The sequence below is a fragment of the Streptopelia decaocto genome (genome assembly GCF_964273445.1).
Source record: "Streptopelia decaocto genome assembly, chromosome: 2".
In the NCBI taxonomy this organism is placed as follows: Eukaryota; Metazoa; Chordata; class Aves; order Columbiformes; family Columbidae; genus Streptopelia; species Streptopelia decaocto.
The window spans coordinates 111,334,788-111,358,017 of NC_138655.1; the positions used below are offsets into that span (position 1 = coordinate 111,334,788).

Below are 23,230 nucleotides of genomic sequence, written 5' to 3' on the forward strand. Positions count from 1 at the left end.
CCATCTGTATTTGTTGTCCTCATATTAACTGGGAATCGGCTCACATAGTCATCCAGAAATGCAGAGACATCATTTACTGGATTTGAATTTACGCACAGTTTTCTGCAAAGCAGTTACTGTGGGTTTTCATTCCTGCCAATTTTTCAGAATCTGTTTGTCAGGGCTGTGCGAGCATACAACGGTGAGAATTGGAGAACATCCATCTTGGACATGGAACTGGCTCTTCCTGATTTCTTCAAAGCGTACGATGATTGTATAGCAGCCTGTGAAGGCTCCTGAGAGATCAAAGATTTTAAAGACTTCTATCTCTCCAGTGCAGGTGAGTGGTTAAGAAACAGTAGGGAAAGATGTCCTGAAAGTGCATTTCAGTTTATCCATAAGATCGGCTACCAAAGTCCCATTCCTCAGTTTGCAGTGTGAAATGTATGTGGTGCCCCTGCTCAGTTTGGGCCAGCTGGAATTTCTTAGATTCACAGTAAAATGCTTGAATTCTGTTTTCTTCTTTTCTTCTTTTCAGAAGCGGAAATGAGAGCTGTCAGGAAATCAGAACAGCAAGTTCTTCCATTATAATGGAAATTTAAGTGTCTGTCAGAAGAGAATTGTAAGTAATAACAACTACTCCACCCAGATAGCAATAGTTATCCAGACAGGTCTCTGACCATCATTTCAAGATGTGTTTGGCTGCCTTTGAGGCTCAGTGGTCAGCCTGCCTTCCAAATCTGCTTTCTGGTTCATCTTTGTCTGGTGATATGCATCTCCTTTCTCATAAATATGACAAGTTTCTGTTGCTTAATGTTCATCTTTCCTACAGCAGAGTCTTGCTAGCAGACCAGATTTCTTTTTCTTTAGTCTGTAGCTTAAAATTCAATCCATTGTTTTGCAAAGAAAAAGGGACACCACTTTTTTGATTGTTGTCAAAATGGTGCACAGACAGTTCTTCCGCTGTTTGGTAGCAAAAGAAACAAGTTATTTCAATTAACAGAAATTGTTGTGTTCTGGTGCTCAGTGATTATGCATTTGATAGGTAAATCATTCCACAAATGTGTTTTCTTGAGGATCTACTTGCCCTGTGAATAACACATGTGGCCCTTACAGCTGCTGCTGCAGGCTCCGACATCAGAGGGCAGGCACATCCAGCCATGTAGCACCAAGCCACGAGTGACTTTTGCTTCCGTTGTTTCACTACACATTTTGCACATTGACTTTTTGTCAGTTCTAGCACAAAGAAGTGGGATTTTTTGTTTTTGATCCCCAGCAGGGATCACCAAGCTATCTGCTGATGCCTTACTGATACTGGGATACTGACACCGCAGGATGGCCAGGGGGCTCCGAGAGACCCTCCAAACAGCCGCTCCCACCAAGCAGCGCCACCCCGCAGCCACCACCAGCCAGGGGTGGCATCTCAGAGCAGGCTGGACGGGACCATCAGCCGCCGTGGAGCCACAGGTGAGCCCGGCTTCCCAGCCCGCACCCCCAGCCCTCCTGCCGGGGCATCTCCTCTGCCCTGGGGCCTGGGGAAGAGGCGAGGAGAGGCCCTGCCATCTTCTGGTCGGCAGCCCCAGAGCACCAGGAGGAGTCCCTTGGAGCCACTGGAGACCACAGGACACTGCCAGGGACCGCTTGAGGATACAGGACACCACTGGAGACCACAGGACACTGTTGGAAATCATCGGAGACTGAACAACGCCACTGGAGACAGAAGACACTGTTGGAGACTGTTGGAGACCACAGGACACCACTGGAGACACAGGACCCACACTGGAGACCCCCCACTTTGGCAGGACAGAAAAACCCTCTCACACCTCTGTGCAGCCCAGCCCAAGGAGGTGGAAGATGCCTCTCTCAGCGGACAGACCAGCACCAGAGGCACTGAGGCTGCAAACCGTGATGCTGTCAGCAGGACAAAAAGGAGGTGAAAGATGTCCCCACACCCATTGCCACCCACACGGCCGATTTCCACAGGGTGTTCGAGGAGGCTTTAGGAAGACGACAATAGCCACGGCAAGAGGGAAGGGGCAAGAGCCCCAAGCAGAAAGGGGCAGAGGCAAAAGGGTGTCTTCGGGTGATCTCTCATCCCAGCAGTAACCAGGGCCGCCCCTGCTCAGCTGCCCCGAGAAGGCACCTTCAGGCTGCTGTAACTGCACTCGAGCCCGCTGCAGCACAGCGCCCCGCACCGCCCTCCGCCCTCCGCCCCGGCCCGGCTCGGCCCCGCTTTCCCCACCACCCACCTTCCCCTCGACCACGCACACCCTCCCCGCGGCGGGGCCGGACTGGCTTTCCCCGCCCCCGCCCCGCCCCTCCGTCGGCTCCGGCCCGGCCCCTGCCTCGGGCCCGCTCCCGTTCCTGGCCCCGCCGCTCCCCTCTCCCCGTGGGGTCGACGTGGTGGCCGGGCGGCGGCCGAAGGCGCAGCCATGTGGCTGGCGCTGGCGGCGCTGCTGGCGGCGGCGGGGGCGCAGTACGAGCGCTACAGCTTCCGCAGCTTCCCGCGGGACGAGCTGATGCCTCTCGAGTCCGCTTACCGCTACGGCCTGGACCAGTACAGCACCGAGAACTGGCCCGAGAGCGTCAACTACCTGGAGGTCAGCATGCGGCTGTACCGCCTGCTGCGCGACAGCGAGGCCTTCTGCCACCGCAACTGCAGCGCCGCCGGGCAGCCCCCCGCCGCCGCCGGGCAGCCCCCGGCCGGGGGAGAGCTGGCCGAGCTGCGGCTCCTGGCCGGGGTGCTGCGGCGGGCCCAGTGCCTGCGGCGCTGCAAGCAGGGGCTGCCCGCCTTCCGCCAGGCGCAGCCCGGCCGCGACCTGCTCGAGGACTTCCAGCGCCGCGAGCCCTACAAGTACCTGCAGTTTGCCTACTTCAAGGTGAGGCCCGGCCCTTCATCCCTCTTCCCGCCCGTCCCATCTCTCTGCTGTACCTCTGCTCCCCCTCCAGCCTTGGCTCCCCAAAGCCTTGCCTAGGACTGTGTCACCCTCCAGCCAAGCCAGGTGAAGTCAGGTGTGCCTGTCACTGCCAGGGTGGAGGGGGGACAGTGTGACGCGTCCCTGCACAGCCTTGATGGACACGGGTGCCTCATGCACTCAATGCTGAAAATGTCTCCTGTCACGTTGACCTCTCACCAGGCCCTCAGATCAGATTACTGTGGACTGTGGCCTTCTTCCCCATCGCCTCTTCCACACCACTTTAGTCCCCAACTGGCATCCTCCCCACCTCCTCTTACTTCCCCTCCATGGTCAGGTCCCCCAGTCCCTACCCCTTCCTGCACTGCTTACCCTGCACTTCATCTTCTTCCCACCTACTACCAATCAGTTCACTCTTCACCAGTTGTTCCACAACTCATCCAGCACGTCCCCTCAATCAGCCTCTCCAGTTCTTCCCACACCCCCAGCCACTGACCACTGCCTCCTTGGCCTGTGGTCGTGGTGTTCCTGCCCCTGCCCCTCTCATCTTTCCAACCATCTTACTTTCCTCTTTCTCTGAAACCTTTTCCAGACCCTTCATGTCACGCTCTGCTCATGCAAGCGCTCTTTGCTGTTTCCTCTCCCTTGGTGTGTCTGTCTTCCTCTCTTGCTCCCTTCTGCTCCAGTTCAAGTGCAGCAGCCCCCAGCCAGCGACTCACAGTCAGCCTGATGCCTGCAAAACCCCAGTTTGGTTACAGCCACTGGAAGGAATCAAGCGAAAATTGGCTGCTGAAGTGTGACACTCATGCTAGCCCTGGAATGCTATTTACTTTTTGCTCTGGGTTCAGACAAGACTGGGGACACACACCTCTTTTAACAGATTTCAGCGCATTCTTCTCGCTTCTTGTCATCCTTCTGCCCAGGATTTAGCTGAAATTTTCTCCCTCCTTCTCATCTTCATCTTTTGTTCTCTCACTCAAAGTTTATCCCTCATGCAGTCCCTTCAGATACTGCAGATACTGTTTCCATTTCTTGTCTTTAACTGTTCCTTCCCTCCCTGTGATATATACAAAGTTTGCAATGTATGTATCACAGCAGAAATCAGCGCTACTTTCCGTTTCTGATAAAGTAACTGACAAATAGCAATGTGAGAGCGAAATGAGAGAAATCCATCCCTCTCCCTTTCAGCTGTTTTTCAGTCACATTTGCAGCGGGTTTGTGCAGTGCAGGTGAGTGGGTTTGCCTTTACTGTCAGTTGTTCATATTGTCTGTCTTATTAGATTGTAGTCCAGGTCTGAGCTCTTCTCACTCACTTGGGGAGGTCTGAATGGCTCCTCTAGAGATAGAAACTGCTCCAAACTGCTGTGTACAAAGGACTTTTTCCTGGCTGGTGATTTTCTGAATAAAGGAACGTCACATCCCTCACGCTCCCAACAGCATGTATAATATAGAAAGAAGGCGGAGGGAGACGCTTTATGTTATTTTTTTTAGTGTGACTGTGTTTATTCAGGTGGGTTCAACAGGGAAATTTTGCCACGTCTTAGATCCTGGGAGTGGATATTTCTGTGCTGCTGCTTGCTCCTCTGGAGGGAGCCTTCTCATAGCCACTGAGTTTACTTCGGGATGCATTTTTAAAAAACCTTTTTTTACTGGTGAAAGTTGAAACCAAGAGTGAATTATGGACTAAGCAAAAATGAGAGAGCTATCAGCCTATGAGCAAACAGGGTTAAAGCATAAAGTACAAAAGAAACCGGGCATTTGACGAAAGTGCTGCTGACATTTCCCTTTGCGTTTAGCACCGCCCGCGCTGACTGGAAGCGCATAGTTTTGGGATAGCCAGGAAGGGCAGCTGGCGGAGTTCCAGTGCTGGGACACTTATAGCAGCACAGCAGCAAGAGCTCATGTTAGGGTTGAAGTCTTTCTTCAGTTGTCTCTCAAGTTTCTTTCCGAAATGAAAAGGTACCTTTCATGGATGCAAACAGCAGAGTGCATATGCATACATGCTTGTGATTCTTATAGTTTTTATACATACACTTCCATAAGCTATTTCAGATGTGAGGTGGAACTCTATATTACCTACACATCAATATGCTGAACAGGTTGATCTGAATCTTGGCTCGCAAAGGAAAATGTTTTTAACACTTCACAAATAGTGAAGACTTTTTCTTTCTTTCTTTCTTTCTCTTCCTAAATATGTGTATACAGACTATATAGTTTATAAAAATTTGTAAATATAGAAAATCAAAAATATAAATGCATGCACACAGAAGTACATATGTATTTGGCACATGCAGTTGTAAATGAGGAATATATACTTCACAAAGGATCTCTAACAGAGTTTAAAGTTAGTTTAAAAATGGGCAGAGGAAATCACATAGTACACTGGGACACAATTATGGAGCAAGTCCCTGCTGTTTGCTCAAACTTTGTAACACCATCAGGCAGATACGTTATTGGAATATTGTCTTGTGTGCTGCTGGGCCAAGAAGTGACACAAACACCATGTAAACATGGGCAGTGATGGCTCCTGGTCAGCAGCCACAGGTTGGCCTCAGTAATTGCTGTGAGATTAATCCCACACAGGAGCAACAGTATATGCTTGTGCCTTGTCAGCTTTATGAACAGGGCAGGTGGAGGGGAAAAATGCTCTTCTTTTAAGTTAAAGTCATCACCTATGCTATCTGCAGCAATAATAGATTTTAACATTGAAAGAAACAGGTTCCTAGTGATGCAGCTAGTAGTAAAACACAAAAGATTTGTATCAGTTCTAGTGTACGGTTGTATCTGCTGAGACTGTGATTTCAGTAGATGTAAGTTTGGGAACATATAGGCTGCAGAAAAGTTTGTTGACAGAAACTGGGAAACTTGGATTTTTTTTTCCCAATTAACTTTTTTCCCCCTTTCCTCTTCTTCCCATCCCTGTTTAGTCTAATAACCTTCCAAAAGCTATTGCGGCAGCTCACACATTTCTTCTGAAGCATCCAGATGATGAAATGATGCAGAGAAATATGGCCTACTATAAGAGCATACCTGATGCTGAGGAGCATATTAAAGACTTGGAGACAAAACCTTACGAGGTATGTTTTTTATTCAGAATCTGGTCTTTTGGAACCCTTCTTTTACTTCTCTGATTGGGTGAGATTCAAGGATCTTGTTTGCTTACATGTTCTCTGCTCCTCCTCTCCTTCCCCTCTTGCTGTTTTCCTCCATCATCTCTGTTGTGTCTTCTTGCTGCATTCAGTAATTCTCACCCCTGAGGCTTTATCAAAGCCTGTGCTTTAGACTCACTTTGTTCCCTCTGGCCAGCAGGCTTTTCTGTTGATCTGAAATTGAATTATGTACTCTATGTTCAAGGAAATATCTGGTAAAATCCGTTAGCCATCTGTATTTGTTGTCCTCATATTAACTGGGAATCGGCTCACATAGTCATCCAGAAATGCAGAGACATCATTTACTGGATTTGAATTTACACACAGCTTTCTGCAGAGCAGTTACTGTTGTTTTTCATTCCTGCCAATTTTTCAGAATCTGTTTGTCAGGGCTGTGCGAGCATACAACGGTGAGAATTGGAGAACGTCCATCTCGGACATGGAACTGGCTCTTCCTGATTTCTTCAAAGCATATGATGATTGTATAGCAGCCTGTGAAGGCTCCCGAGAGATCAAAGATTTTAAAGACTTCTATCTCTCCATTGCAGGTGAGTGTTTAGGAAACAGTAGGGAAAGATGTCCCAAAAGTGCATTTCATTTAATGCTTAGGACTGGCTACCAAAGTCCCATTCCTCAGTTTGCAGTGTGAAATGTGTGTGGTGCCCCTGCTCAGTTTGGCCCAGTTGGAATTTCTTAGATTCATGGAAATTACCTTGAATTGTGTTTTACTCTTTTCTTCTTTTCGGTAATGGAAATGAGGGCAGTCAGAAAATCAGAACAGAGAGTTCTTACATTACAATGGAAATTTATGTGTCTGTCAGAATAAGAGAGAAGTGTAACTAACTGCTGCATCCACCTAGCAAATTTCTCTTGCTTATTTTTCATCTTTCCTACAGCAGGGTTTTGCTAGCAGATTTTATTTCTTTTTCTTTAGTCTATATCTTAAAACTAAATCCATTGTTTTGCGAAGAAAAAAGAGACACCACCTTTTTCATTGCTGTCAAAATGGTGCACAGACAGTTCTTCTGCTGTTTGGTAGCAAAAGAAACAAGTAGTTTCTCCAGTGCTCTGGGCTCAGCATTGTTGGCAATATTTATGTGGACAATGCCTGCATGTTTTCTCCACGAACTTAGAAACATGGAAACTGCCTCAGCATTTCTAAGCTGCCAGAAGGAAAACCAGCCCGACTTTTTGTCCAAAAGGCATCAGATGTGTTGGTGAGGGGAACTTGCGCGTCTGAGGGTTTTACTGCAGAAAGCAGATGTAGCAAAAACATTAACTAGAAGTACTTGATGAATGCACTAGGTGTTTTCAAGCCAGCTGTCCTCATTTCATGGGATCACTTCACTGAGGAACTTGCCTCTATGGCTTTAAGTGCTGGCTGGAATTGAACACTCCTGTGTCTGGAGACTCCGCTGCTCTTGTAGAAGATGGGTCTGGTAATTTCATTTGGCCAATCATGTTTAGTTAGCTTCAGAGTTCTTCATGTTAGGAGTCACGAGAGATGAGAACAGGGCAGGGAGCCATTGCTGTTCTTTTACCTTGGTCAGAGACTTGCTGCACAAACTTAGATAACTTACTTTCACCTGCAAATGTGGCTAACAGGGAAACTAAGGCTTTGGAATGTTTCTATTCAATGTTGTTATGTAATGTTATATATCCTGAAAACACTTGTAATTCTTTGACAAAGGTTTTATTGGAATGTATTTTCTTGAAGATGACCTGTAGTCCTGTCCTATAGTAGCAAGCTTTTGTAGACTGGGTGAGCTTGTGAACTTCAACATTCCTGGCTGAAAGTCGTTCTGTAGTGAGCAGAGTGTTTGTGTCTGTTTTCTCTTTTAGAACATCCAAACTGCAGGCACAAAATGCGACCATCTCGAGAGGTTTATTTTGCAATCGCCTGCTATATTTCTCTGTGACACAGTTGTACTCAGCAGCACGTGGACCTTATTCATGCAATAATTTAATGAAATTATCAAGCTGTCAAAATTAAATAAATTAGCAGTGTTCACAGTTAGGAAATAATGCGATACTCTGCAACTCTCTATATAAAACGTATCACCACAGACTGCCTGTAGGTGTCAGTCGAAGATAACTGCTTAGTTCTTTGGAGTTAGCTTTGACACATAACCATGTCCAGACCGCGCTGATTTTCAGAAGGGCTGAATACCAGTGCTTGGTATGTACTTCAGATGGAGCTGTAGCTGCTCAGCACTTCTCAGCAGCAAGATCCAGAGGCACAGGACCCAGGAGAGCATTATAAGGCCCAGTTTTAATGGATAGCTAATGGGAGGGGTTACAACCATTCACTGTGCTCTATCCGTATCCTGTGGTGTTGTTTTCTTCCTTCTAGATCATTATATTGAAGTCCTTGCATGCAAAGTGCAGTGCGAGAATCATCTGACACCCATTATAGGAGGCTTTGTTGTTGAGAAATTTGTGGCCACCATGTACCATTACTTGCAATTTGCTTATTATAAATGTAAGTAGTGATTTAATGTGCTTAAATAACATTGGGATGATGTGGGACAGCTTGCATTCATCATCTTTTCCCTCTAGTTTTAATGCTTTAGGATGTAAATAGTCATCTCCAGAATGTGCAGTTTAAACCTTTTCCGTGGCAAAGTCTGGGCTGCCTGATGTCTCTTTTCTCCCTATGTAACTGTAGTTAACAGGCAAGGGAGAGAAATGTTATGTATAGAGCCTGTGTTCATCAAATTGTCTATGACAAAATAAATTGCTGAATAGCAGTTCCAGAAGGCCTAGATTTTGCCCAAGGCAGGCGCCTCTGTTTTAAGTTATGCATAGTAGTGATTGATCTTCACCATGTGTTGGAAAAACAAGGTGGTGTCAGAGTAATTGTGATCTGATCCATCACTGTCCTTCATTCTTTATATGACACCTACTGCCAGCACCAGTTGCTGACGCTTTTCAGAGTTTCATATAAATGAGAAATATTCGTGTACAAGATAAATGTTCATCCTATGTATTTGACGTGTCGAAATGACACACCAATTCTTCTGCCTATTTGAAGCAACTCATAACATGTTAGGGTAAACAGTGTCAGCCACTCGCTATACATTGGAACTCATGCAATGACACAGACCCATTTGATACACCTGTGTACAAAAAACATGTTTTGTGCCAAAAAGGTGGTGGTCAAGCTGTCAGGCCCACATGGTTGCTAGGGAGCTGAATGTATAGGTCTAATTAGAAGACTTTTCTTACACTTCTAACTCATTCAGTTAAAGAGACAAAGACTGTGACTTCAAGGAAACACATTTAATAGGACACCCCATAGTCTAGTGAATAAATACTAAATTTTCAATTTGCTTCCACAGACAAACTTATGGAGTATTTCATACCATTGGCTTCTTCCTAATGTATTCTTATAATTCTGTTAGAACCACTTAAGAGAAATGGTTGTGTTCTGGTGCTCAGTGATTACACATTTGATAGGTAGATTATTCCATGAATGTTGTGATTTCTTGAGGAACTACTTGCCCTTTACAGAACACATGTGGCCCTTACATCTATTTCTGCAGGCTCCAACATCAGAGGGAAGGCACATCCAGCCATGTAGCACCAAGCCATGAGTGACTTTTGCTTCTGTTGTTTGACTACATGTTTTACACACTGACTCTTTTCTCTTTGGAAGTTCTAGCACAAAGAAGTGGGGTTTTAAAAATTTTTTGTTCTTGTTTTTTAATAAATATCCCAATGGGGATCACCAGGCTATGGGCTGATACCTCACTAATTCTGAGATAGCTGGGAGGACATTTCTTTAGGATTTTCATAGAAAACAATCAGTGGTAAGTCCCTGTTTTAGAATCATGGCCTTACCTATTTGAGAACACAAAACCAGTTTATCCTTTTTGAGAAGCCATTTTTTTTTTTCTACGCAGTGGGGAGGTAGGAAATAGGTCCTGTTTCCATCTGAGATTTTCAGAGCTTAGATAATACTAAGAATTTGTTTATCTTATCTTGATTTTATTTGTATGTTTACTTATTAGTGAATGACATGAAGAATGCAGCTTCTTGTGCTGCTAGTTACCTTCTGTTTGACCAGAAAGATGAAGTAATGAAACAGAACATGGTCTATTATCAGTATCATAAAGACAAATGGGGGCTTAAAGAAGAGGATTTTCAGCCCAGATCGGTAGGTGAATGACTCCATATGTCTTCTAGACACATTCAAATATTTCCCCAAAACTCAGTGGGTCAGAGGTTGGGAAAATGGTGCTTATCTATTGGTTCTGGCGTTAAACACATACTGTTTTATGAAAACCATATAGAAAGTTGTATGCAGAGATGTACTGTGTAATGTGACAGTGAATGTCCTTATAGTTCTTCCCTTGCTGTTGAAATATACTACAAATGGATAGGATATGATGACAAGTAAATTCTTGCTGGTACTTGTCTGCCACTTATGCATATTTATATCTTTATCGACCTCCATAAATAAAGCAGCTGGCCCATGATGAAAAGATCACTCTAGTGACATTTGGGCTGTTATTATTTGCCAACATGTAGTTGCCTACCTGCTTGTTACTTCAGGTTCTGTGGGCATTGGAATGTGTCTGGATATGATAACCCCGAATGAACTCACTTTCCACTTAGTCCATTTGGAACATAGTTGGGTGGATGAGGACAGAAAAAAGCTCAGGACCATATTGCATCTATTTATCTCAGAATACTTGCTGCAGAGAACCAACAGTAAACATCAGTCCATCCAGCAGTGATTGTAATCTGGCTTTGAAAACTAAATCTAAAAATGAATTTCTGTGCTGTTCTTAAATTTCCATGTCCGAGGAAGTTTTACATATAAAAGCACCTTTGCTGTGTTTCTGGACTCCTGCAGCCTGGACTCTGACAATCAACTTGGATTTTTTGTAATTTCTTGTTACCAGGATTTGTGTCATGCAACTGAATTAACTGCTTTGTGACACCCGAGTGACTCTATGTATCAGTGGTATGTGCTGTACAAGTAGTCAGAGAGACAGAAAAGAGTGAAAATGTATTTGGTTCTTTCAGGCAGCAACAGTGAGTCTTAGCTCACAGGGGAAAGGGAGCACTCGTTGGTCACTTTTGGGAACAGAACTGTGCTTTATAGCCATACTGGGGACAATGTTTGGTGGTGGGAGTGAGAGGTAGGAATAGTATAAAAATGCAAACCACAGACAGATTTGACATATGTGTGCAGGGAGGATGGAAACAAGGTCCCTACACATTAACTCTGAATGTTTCATTGATAACTTCTCAGGAGCTGGGGACTATAGATAATTCAAATTTTGTATATAAAACATTAAATGCACACAGCTGTATTTTCTTGTACTTTGATCCATGTAACTATGAACAGAAGTTGCTTGCTGTCCTAATCACTTGCCATGAAAACTATAGTGCCTCTGGTTTATTTTCACAAGGTGGGACGGGGTGACAGCAGGATTTGGCTCTGGCACTAAGCTTTAGATGTTTCTATGAAAGAGAAGGTCTCCTGATTTTCTCCCTAAAAAGAGTTAAATGGGATAATCAAAGTAGATGGCTGTTGGTATTCACAAATGTGAGAGTAGGTGACTGCACTAAACAGTGCCGTCTGGGCAAACAGCCAGGGAAGTGAGGAGGGACAGGTGGGTGACCCTGCAGAATTTCCCCAGCCCAGACTCAGGCTGGGGTGGTGAGTCATTATCATGCAAAAGAGCTTAGTGTCTCTTTTTCCCAGAACTGCCTGCTGCCATACGCCAGCGAGAGGGAGGCTTTCTCATGTCCAAAGCCCGCTGGAATGCAGGCACAGGCTGCTGCTCAGCTCTGGCAGTCTCATTCCTTATTCTCAGTCTCGCCAGTGCTTTGAAACATGAGAAAGAAGAGAGTGCTTTGTTATTCTCACAGCGATGGAGCCTGTGCTTAGAAAGATCCACAGAAAACATTGGATATGCTGCTTGCTGTTCTGCTGTTTCCTTTCCCAAACATTATAGCCCTCCCTGGCATCTGCCTTCTACTAACTTTTGGTCTCACTTCAGACTTCAGTAGTATAGTTTTACATGACATGTGATGACATGTGTGTTACCCTGAAGTAACACAGAAATTTTGCTTTTTGATAGGAGGCAGTTCGATACCACAACATAACCACACTCCAGTTGGAAATGTATGAATTTGCAAAGGAACATCTGATGGATGATGATGAGGTGAGTTTTCTAGAAAGGAAATTGTGGTCGAAAAAAAACAGCAATCACATTAAAGTGAAGATGATACATAGATTGAATTCCAAGATTTAACTAATATGGAAAAATATTCTCGTAACCGTGACCAATTTGTCATAATTTTTTTCTTTTGTAAATGGAATGTAAGAAATAAACCCAAAGAACATCATGTACCATTTAAAAAAATATAGGTCAGTATTAGAGGGTAAACATAATGCACTCAACCCACAAAAAAAAGAAAATCCAATTTGCAAGCTATAACACCAGGGGGCAGAGGAGTAGTATATATATTTAAAACAGGTTTTTTTTCTGTTTTTTTTTTCTCTCAAATGTTGTTTAAATTAGATTTAAAAATCCTTATAATTTTGTCCAGAAATAACCGCCTAAATTGTAATTTTTGTCAAAAGGAAGTCTCATTATCTGTTTTTTTTCTCTGCACAGTAACATTTTGGTCACCCAGTCTTGCTTCTTAAATGGTTGGAATTCATGGCCAAATAACATATAATGACTACTATTAGACTAGAAATATGTAAAGTGGATTTTTTGTGCAAGAAAAGTAGTTAAATTGTTGGAAGGGCATTTCTTTGTCTCCCACAACTGAAATTGAAGTATAAATTGTGGAGGCTTTTGATTGCCTTTTCTTTTGCTTTGTTTTCAGAACCTTTCATTTAAAGGTTTAAAAAATCTCTGAATGATGGAATAGTTCATTGTTGGCATTGGCAAAGAGCTACATTATGGCATGTGGCAGGGTTCTTGCAATGAGCACTGCTGAGGTCTGTTTTAGTTAGAAAAGAGAAAGATGGTTTACGTTAAAAAAATGAAATCACCTTTGCAATTTTTATGATATCCAGCACACAGGGAGAGATAATATTTTATAATGGAGAAGTAATAACATGTCTGCGCTGCCTTCAGTGTGCTAGTGACCTGAAAACAACTCTCTATATAAAATTCCATTGCAAGGTTACCAGACTTTAGGAAGACTTTCCATTGTGATAAAACTCTTTGAAAGACAATTTAATAAGCTTGTTGTAAGATTGAGCTTAGATGAGGACTAGTCTGTATGGATTCTCATAAGGGTGTGAAATGCGTGAGCACTTTTTTATATTCCCTTATTGGTTTGTGCTTTGCCCATAATGTTTTCTGTGTTAGACATAGATTTAATTAGTAACTTTTTCCTTCTTCCACATCTGCTGCCTCAAAACACAAGGATGAGTAATTAAACAAGGAGAGAAGCAGTCAGTTGTGAGGGCTTTCCCCCCATATGTTGTTACAAGAAGGGATTATGGAAACAATCTTCAGCCTCAAGCACTGTGTACAGAATAAACAAGCATTCATTTGCTGGCACTCATTCCTGTAGCCCATTTCACCAGTGCAATTATAAATGACCTTGCAATCTACAAGAGCAAAGTACAGTGGAAATGTCAATTAAACTTTTGGGAAAGTGTCAAGGAAGTGACATTATACTGGATTGCATGTTTGGGTTAAACATCCAAGATTACTGGGCCTGGTCATGCCACAAATATCCCTTCCCCACACTCTCATTGTATTAGAAGGTTATAATTCTCCTCTCCTGGGGAAAAGCTGAAGGGATTCTGTACCTGCCCTTACTCGGGCTGAAGAACCTGGGAGAGACAGAGGCTGCCCATGCCTCTGGCTTGGCTCTGGCTTTTGGTAGTGAACTCGTAAATCCCTGGCTGCCAGAACTTCTCTTTGGCTGCAGGAGCCTTCCAGGGAGTCCAGACAGAGCAGGAATAGCACAAAGGTAAAGTCGCTACCTTGCAGTTTCTGCTATATGGGCAGGACCTGGTAGTGTAAGTGGATTTTTTTTTGAATATTTCTCCTGGCACGGACAGAAAAGTTTATTCTGTAGGAATGCTGGAAACTGATGAAAAACTCAGATAAGGTGTTATAGTAAAAGCTTTATTAAAAATTGTTAAGGATGGAGGCAACCTCTCTTTTTAGTGCACTCTGTTTATTTAAACCATGTGCTTCTTGGGCCATAGGCCATGCCTTTTGTGAGTTTCTGTGGTCCATGTTTGCTGTCTGTGTAGAAGCCCATAAAATAATCTGCAGAAAAATATAATTCTCTTTTTCTTGAATGAAGCAAAAGGATTGATGGGGCAAAAGGATCTCTTCCTATGTGAAGATATCATTATTCCCAAGTGAAGAATCTCACTTTATTCAGACTCCTCAGTGCTTCTGTATCCCAGATCATCCATGTATCTTTTAAAATCCCATTAGCAAAGCAAGTGAGAACATGTGGCTTCTTCCAATAATACATTGCAGTAATTGCAGAGGCTGGAATATGCAGTAATGATTTTTGCACATGTCACTACAAGAAATGCCATCCTGTTCGTGTTACTTTATTCATGTTTTTTCCACAAGGAAATGAAAAACTCTAGTTCAAACATTAAATACAGTAGAGGTGACAGAGAATGTTAACGCCAACTAGCTACAATTACTTTTAAGAAAAAGTAATTATTATTAAATATACTTACAGTTTTTCCACAGTGACATTAAAAGAACATTAAACAGTGTTGTCATCTTAGTTGGCCATGGATAGTCAAGCTTCTTGATTTCTGTTCAGATGTGTAATGCATAAAGGCTATAATAGATATAACTCCCAGTATTGCACAGATTTAAATAGCAAACTGAAATGGCATTAAGAGCCAGATACTCAGCTAGTGTAGATGTAACTTCAGCACTACACTAATTATATGAGACATGCTTCTGGCCCATAAATTCAGTGTTCTTCAGGAATTTTTATTCAGGGATAGCTACTTAGCTGTTCTAAATTACATAAGAACCACAAGCATTTGGCTGGGATGATCCCACAATGCAATTTTTCTTTCACTACTTAATCAGTAGGTGAAAAACTATTGGCAGCTTTGACCCACTTTTTTGGTATTCCGTTCTTTTTATTTGTATATAATGTGTGTGTCCATTTATATAGTAGCTGAAACTCAAATGCTCCATTCCTAAGTGTGATGTGAAGGACAATATGTGTTGAACTAGTGTGACCAGTGGAAAGACAAGATACAGAATAGCATCAAAGCATGAGGGCCCAGTGGACTGCTGGTAGCAAATAGTTCTCTGAATTCAGCCTATTTTTCTGTTCAGGAATTGCTAACAACATATTTTCAGCTTTATTAGCTCGCTTTTTTGCATATGTTCATATGATTCATACAAGTGCGCTTATAACAGCAAGTTGTAAATGCAGACCTGTGAACATTGCCCTGCCTGTTACCTCAGACCAACACGGCTGGAATAGCACCACTATGCTGAGGAGAGCTGGTGGCAGCTGTTTCAGAGAGAGTAGGCAGCTAATTGGCATTGTTATGGTCCCTGTTCAGCATAGGTTTCTTTAATGGAAAAAAGAAAAGGAGATTTTTTCCATAGTTTCCTAGCAGAGATACTGCCCATGTGGCTGACTCTCCAGAAACTTCCTGCGTTCCCCTCTTGCTTCTTTGCCATTGGATGTGTGTCTTGGTCAAAGGTGTTCCTCCTCCCATTTAAACCACCTGCCATGGGAAGCTGCGAGCATGATTGGACTTCCGTGGTACGATGTCCCCAAGTTGCAGGTACTGACATCAGGAGGAGTTTTTACCTAACCAGATTTCCTTAAGCTTCTGCATGGTGCATAAAGCAGGCAACAGAGCATAGATAGGGTTCAAAACCAAAGTCACTAGAAGGCTTCTGTTTTTAGTGTAATGGGAGCAATGTTGAAGTTCCTCTGAAGCTGGGTTGACTCATGTTTTATAGGCATTATAAAAATGTTAAGAGGAAAGCACATTTATTGAATTACTGTAAAATACTATTGTAATAACTGCAGTGTACTGCAATCTCCCATGGTATGCGGGAAGGGAACAGTTACATGTTCAGAATGTATCATTAAAAAATGAAATGGAAAAATATTTGAGAAATTAGTTAATATACATGTAAAAAACAACTAAGCTCTTTTAATATTGAAAACAAAAACAAAACAAACCCAAACACCTACAAGCATGTGGGTGGGTCACACTGTAGACTAAGTATCTGAAAAGTAAACAAGTTAAGGAAGGGCCAAATAGTTTTTCTGCACCAAGAATGAAGGGATTTTTTTTTTCCCCTGCTAGAATGTGAGGAATGTCCAGCCTGGTCTGTACTGCTCGTGGAGGATCTGGGAGGGCTTTGAGGTGGTTACAGCGAACTCCCGTGTTTTAACTGAAGATTAGATCAAGGAACTTTTCATTGGTCAAAGGCTGAATAAACCTTTCAGGCTAAGCCACTCGTTGACATATGCCTTAATGTTATCCAGAAATAATGTGTGTGTCCCCAAAAATATCACTGGCTGGTGGGCTGTGTGTTGTGCATTTGCGGGCTCTATCAGGCCCACAGAGCACGTATCTTCCATAGTCATCCACATCAAACCTTTGTCCTCACTCTTGCAAGATGGCTATTCATCCTTGAACAAAATCCTATTTTTTTCCTAACCCAACTCTTTGTCCCTCCTTCCATTATTGCTCAAAGTAGTTATGAGGGTAGTTACCGGCCAATTACTCATTAGTTACATGAGTAATTACTCATTAGTGGCGGCCTCACAGGGGCCACCCCTGCAACCCTTCCCACTATCACAACCTTGCCACCTACACTGAAGACATAAGGGAATCAAATCTGTTACTCTCAATGTTGAACAAATTTCCAGTCATTAATATCTTTGAACTTTAGCAAAATATGAATTTTTGCTTGGAAGGACAGCTGGGGGGCATTTTGTGGGATAAATATTTTCCTTCTAGGTCATAGATTATAAGGAAACAAAGATCCAGCCAGTTCTTGCTGTGTGGATTGTCTCTTGAGGCTCAACTAGCTGGATGAGTTAGGGTAAAGGCTGTTTCTTATTCATTCACTATTATCACTTACGAAAGCATGTCCATAATAATATCTTTCTGTGGATCTTAATTCATTCTAGAACACTGTTATTTTAATATTCTTTGCTGCTTCCCTGAAGAACAGGCTGTCCCACTGCAGTGCAAATGGAATCCCTACAGAAAAGGCCATCAGCAGATCTGCATGGAAAGTATGGGTTATTGCAAGAAAGCTATTTTTTTCCCAGAACTTTTCCAGTGCACATTGAGAAAGGACATAACAGATTGTAGGTGGAGGCAAGGACCCATGAATGATTAATATTTGCTACGCAGAAGGCAATGCTTAGCCTTTGCAACCAACGGCAAAGCGTCTGGGTCTGTCAGTGAGCAGTACGACTGCTACTGCTTGGTACTATTTTTAAATGCTGCTGTCGAAAGAAAAGTTGATGCTGCACCATCAGTCTCAAGTTGGCCATAACTGAGCCATGTATTGGTAGCTTTTTTCTCTTTTCTGTTTATTTTAACAGCTGACTAGGAGTCTCCAAAGTACAGCTGTTTCTTCTAAAAGGTTGTGTTTTGTGTGTGTGTGAATGCAGCATTTAATATTGCGTAAGGAAGGGCCAGCAACAATCCCTGGCCCAATGTGTACCTCGATCTTGGACACTCAGCTTGCGGTAGTAACTGAGGAGCTCTGCATTTTTCTCCTTTTTAGGACCTATTTTTTCAAATGCTGGAGCTTCAGTTATAATAGTGCACCAATCTCACTAGTCTGGGTGAGCTTATCCAGAATTGACCAAGAACTCTTGTTTTAAAATAGTTTTTTATTATAATCCACGTACTTATATACTCTCTGTAAAACCTTGAATTACTTACTGTAGTACAAAACTTGTACTTTCTGTTTGTGCCTCTGGTTGTTAATTTAAGCCCAGGGTGCTCAATTTGTGTGTCTGACAGATAATTAGAGGCTCCAGTTGATCAGATCAGCTTCTCTGAGTCCTCCTACCACTCACACCAGTCTGGGAGCATTTCCCTGCTGCTGTTTGATATCATACCTCCCATATTTCAAGCTATACCTGTCCCATCTTTTCCCATGAATCCTTTCCACTGACTGTCTCTGGATTGGAAGAGGGAAGAGGTTGGTAGCCCGGGGAAGGAGACTACGGGATTCCAGCAGAGCTGTTGTACCTGGAGTATGTACCTGACCCCCAGTGTAAACCCAGAGGCCATGACTGTGGACTGAAGGCCAGCTTGCCCAAGAGGACGTGCTTCACTGCAGCTGACCAAGCTGTCCGCCCGTGTGTACTTCCCAGTTGTTGGCTGCCTAACTATCAGGCATGTGCTGGTCTGGTGGCAAACCGTTCTCTTCCCTGGGCTTAGTCAGACTTCACATACCAATTTATTAGCTACCAGCCAGACAGCTACATCATGCTTTGGGCCATATATTGCTCAACTCTGATTTACATCAGCACTGTGTCTGAGAAGCACACTTATGTAACCTGCATTAGAGCTGGGTGGCTGTTGTCCCTTCGAGTAGCTGGCAGCAGAAAGAGTGATGGGTTTGCATCTGACTTTGCATGTAAAATTTGATGTTCTTCCTATTAAGATAGGTAGCAGCCAAAGAGCATACCAGATAACGGGAGGAATTCTGTCACCCTGAATGCTTTAATTGTATCAGAGAATCATTTTCAGACTCCAGGTCTACAGGCCAGCACAAAGTTATTAGATATCAGTGGGCAGGAGGCTTTTACCCTGGAATGAACACCTGTGAGATATTTGCCGACTTCAAAGTCACGCAGAAATGCCTGATGCGGTGTCAAGTGGGTGCTAATGGGGTAAGGACAGAGATCAATCTGGTCTTAGCTTCTAGTGTGACAATGTGATCAGCTCTTCTGACGTAGCATTATCACCTTTTCATTAGGATGCCAACAACAGTATGGACAGCTTGCAAATGTTTTACTTTCTGACCGTGAGGCACAGGCAGAAATATTTTAACTAGGAGCTTTGTTTGTCTTCAACTGTAATCTGGAGGTTTTGCCTTTTTGAAAGTAACCAACATCCAGGCAATTATTCTGTTGCATTACAGCATATTTTACGTATATGTATTCTTTTGGCAACTTTTTTTTTTCTATTTTTACCATATTTCAACCTGTCTTACTCCCTAATATTTCTCAGTAGACAACAAAAACTTTGTCATATCTTCCTTTAGAGATCTGTTTCAGGCACTGGAGATTTCAGATTTCAGTCAAATTTATTTCAAATACTGTTGTTTTTAAATAGCCTTTCCATTTAAAACTTGGACTTCGTATGTATTTCTGAATTCAAAAACATACTAGAAAAAAAAAAACAACTGAATTCTGCCTGAATCTTCTGTGACTTCTGAAATATCCTATCTTACTTATGAGCATGACAATAATATGAATTGAATTAAGTTCCCATGGGGTTGAGTTAGCAAAGATACAATATTGAAATCCTCGTGCCTTCCTTATGCATAATTCTGGGTCATACAGCCAGATGTTTATGCCTTTCACCCTGCCTCTCAGACTCTCACCTTTGTGTTGTCTTGGCAGGTAGACTGAGGAGAGAAATCCTTTTTAAATATCTGTTATTCTTTTGTTAAACTATGATCCTGAGGTGTTGAAGAATCAGTCTGAATTAGATCTGACACCCCTGTAGTAGACACCTCTATTCTCAGTCTTGTAACTGTTCAGAGGTGACAGGACCTGCCTGTCTGCAGTCCTTCAAGGGGCAACCAAATGCTTGTGCCCACAGTTTTAGGAGCTGTGCTATAAAACCTGACCTCAAGTCCCCTGTGCCTCTGTTTCTTTATCTTCCAAATGCTGGCATAGTGACTGTTGGATCTAGTGACTGTTTTCTTCATGTGCATCTCTGAAGTGGTATTGAGTTCCTCCCACGATTGGGCTCCTTAGGCAATCAAAGTACTTCTAACAAAGGAAAACGTGCAGAAATGTTGAATTCCTGTTTTCAAATTGCCAGACTTCCTGCAACCAGGAGGACAAGTGGGGAATATGAAAGTGCTGGCATTTTTTCTTTTGTTTTTATTGAATCAGATACTTAAATGTTTTGAACAAATTCAAAGCAAAATAAATTGCCGTCCTTCAGGACTTGCTAAAACCACTTCATAGTTGCAGAAGCTCAACAGTCTTTTAAGATGGAACTGTGAAGCAGGGAACAAGAGCAGCAGTTATTTCAGCCACCTTTCCTCCCACTTTTGTTTTTGTTTGCTTGGTTCTCATTACTTTTCTCCTTGCTAATCACACTTCTGAAAAATGTGTTGTTAATATGTTTTATCACCGTATCCATAATGCAATTGTTGTATTCAAAATAGACAAAAATTTCCTCTTATTATTTTCACTGACAGAGGTTTTAATACCCTTTCCTCACCAGAACAGAAAACTGTAAAATTTTGAGTCTCAAACTACATGTGTCTGGAAGGTTCTGTCTTCCTAAGGAACACCTTTCTAGATAAAAATGTGCTTAAAATTTAATTAGGATTGTAAAATACTGTTTGTAGTCTCATGGAGCAGACTCAGAAGCCTAATGCAGTTCACAAAGACTTGAATGGAGGGTGAGGAGGGAGAATGAGGATCCCAGCAATGATGACTTGCTTTCAACATAACTGTTGTAAATTCTTATTATTTTAAACATGAGAGTGAGTAAGAGCTGATCAGGTTTTCCAGCAAAATAGTTTTCTATCAGAAAGTGATCACTTGTTTTGTAAAAAAACCTAAATGACATCATAAGACCTTTTTAGAACATAGGTTTATTATCAAAAAAGGAAGACCAGAAAAGTTTTAAAAAAACCCCACAGTTAATTTAAAACAGTTTAACAGAACTTTGTAGTTAGAATAAAAGGTTGGAAATGTAATGTTGAACATTCACGTCTCTCTTACAGCTCAGCATTTGAGTTGTATCAAAAACTGAAAATACGCACAGGCATTGCCACTGGTCTCCCATTCAAGCAGTGTTGTTTCTGAACTGTGCATGGAAGGCAAAGCAGAAAATACTGATATTTCTGTGGGTGCCAGCAGAGAGCCTGCTATGGGAAGTTTTGAGTAGTCTGAGATGCTGCTGCACACTTGCTCTTACCCGCTTGCTTTTCACTGCTGAAGGTGTTACCTTGGGCTGAAAGTGATTACACCAGGCTTTAGCTCAGTTACTGTAGCTTGGTTGACAAGGCTGTAAATTCCAGCTGGTGGGGCTGTATCATCCCAAAATACTCAAGACGTGACTGCAGTAAGACATTTGACTATGATATATAACTACATCATGAGCAGTTTAAATAAAGAAAGTTGGATTGTTGTGTTGTGTTGGTACCCTGTATTAGCAGAGTGAAGCTTGTGAATATGATATCTTCTATCCTGAATCTAAACTCAGTGTATTTGTTTCCAGTATGGAAAACATCCTAGTATATCTGGTTCTTTATGTTTATGCTTCATCAAAGCGTGGCATGTCAAGATCTGTTTTTGAAAATGAAGGAGCTGTGTGTTGAAGGGTGTAAGGATGTAAACAGTTAGAGCAGACAGATGCCAAGTCAAAGTTATGGTTCTACCAAACACTTGTGCTTTGAATTTTGAAGCTTTCTAAGTTTCTTTAACATTTTGTGCTACTTGAACAATTTCCTAATTTAACGTATGCTTTAAACATTTATGCGTCTAGTTTTGAAGTCTGAGGATTTCATTGTCTATTTAAATGCCTGAAAAAGTACAAGAGGGTTTACTGTGAAGTATAACATTGCCTTATTTTAATGTCTGTATATTACTGCAAGTACTTGTGCTGCCCCTGTATGGCCCATTTACTTGCATTTTATAGGCTTGTTGCGCTTGCTTCTGTATGAAGGGTGTTAAAAATATTTAGACACCTATTATTACAGTTTATGTTTTGATTAAAATGCCTCCACCAATTTTGCAGTACAGGGTTAACTTGTTTCTGTTAAATTTAATCCTTTCTAGGGTGAAGTTGTGGAATTCCTTGATGAGCTGTTAGAAGTAGAAGAAAAGAAGGAAGCCTGATGAGTGAAATCACCACAGAGTGCTTTATAAAAGTGAAGACTCACAATTGCTCCTTACTATTGTTTTTGGTCACCTGTAGTTCCAGTTAGATATACCTCAAAGCTGCTCCTTTAAGCCCCACCTTATGTCACAAGTTCCACTCTTGAAAGATCACTTCCATGTTGCACTGACCCTTGCGTGAGCATGGCTTTTCCTGAGCATTGACAGAACTGGTGCATATGGGTTTTCCTCTTGAGCTTTCTTTCCTTTACACAAACACAACATGACAGACTATTTGTATTTTTTGAACTAACACTAAGGTTCCTCATTTTGGTGCTATTCTACTAAGTTATAATAGTACAGCTAAATTCCAAAGAACTTTTGCCAGATTATGAACCACAGGAGGCATAACAGTTCCTCTAGACTTTTTCAGCTATGTATTGTATTATTTATATATGTCTTTTTTTGTGATGATGAATAAAGTGATACAGAATCCCAGTGCACCTAGGATATGTTAAGATGCATTTAAATAGGTGAAATAAGATGATTTTATAAAGCACAATTGGTGATCTTGTAAAAATTGCTTGAAGAATTCTGTAAGCAATCTTGATCTTTCTTAAAAACTAAATTAAATTCCATGATGTGAATCTGAGGTCACTTAGAACCGAATAATAAATAATTCCTCTTCTTACCATTTCTTACTCTTTATGTTGAAACAACTTGTGCTTCCTGTATGAGGTGAGGCTAATTTTGTATAAAATAATGATAGTTGATATATTTAGCATTTATTTTTGTAGGAAACAGTTTGCATGGGTTTTTTTCAGTCTCGTGGGACTATCTGCATGTATTTTTATCCAAAACTAAGTACAGGTGGAGACTGAAGCAATTTTAAGTGGACTCATGAAAAATATTTGCATGTGAATTCCTTACATTTTTATTAGCTATATGGCAGAGTCCTATTCAGAAATACTTTGAAGGCCACAGAAATACCGTGTTAGAGGTGAGTAGTGAATTAGTGCACAAGCCTACTGAACAGCAGAAATCCCATTGACCTCAGAGGAGGATCCAGGATTTCATCCTTTGCTTTCCTCTCTTGTTTTTAAGGACCAAGTCCTGCAAGTGGTTTCATCCCATTTA

The 23,230-nt window shown here is 42.1% G+C and overlaps 1 protein-coding gene across 1 annotated transcript; it reads left to right on the top strand.

Annotated features, from left to right (window-relative positions):
* The first annotated feature begins 2,383 nt into the window (after positions 1-2,383).
* Positions 2,384-22,787, top strand: CRTAP (cartilage associated protein). The gene is made up of 7 exons (XM_082044234.1): positions 2,384-2,858; positions 5,822-5,971; positions 6,420-6,591; positions 8,397-8,525; positions 10,057-10,202; positions 12,142-12,225; positions 22,055-22,787. Exons 1-7 carry the CDS (start codon positions 2,412-2,414, stop codon positions 22,112-22,114), a joined length of 1,188 nt encoding a protein of 395 aa, XP_081900360.1. The 5' UTR covers positions 2,384-2,411; the 3' UTR covers positions 22,115-22,787.
* Positions 22,788-23,230: the final 443 nt, after the last annotated feature.

Excerpts from the sequence above, each read along its gene's own strand:
- CRTAP (XM_082044234.1), top strand. The coding sequence starts at position 2,412 with ATGTGGCTGGCGCTGGCGGCGCTGCTGGCGGCGGCGGGGGCGCAGTAC. Across the intron at positions 8,526-10,056 it reads GCAATTTGCTTATTATAAAT|TGAATGACATGAAGAATGCA; the intron begins GTAAGTAGTGAT and ends TTTACTTATTAG. Across the intron at positions 10,203-12,141 it reads AGGATTTTCAGCCCAGATCG|GAGGCAGTTCGATACCACAA; the intron begins GTAGGTGAATGA and ends GCTTTTTGATAG.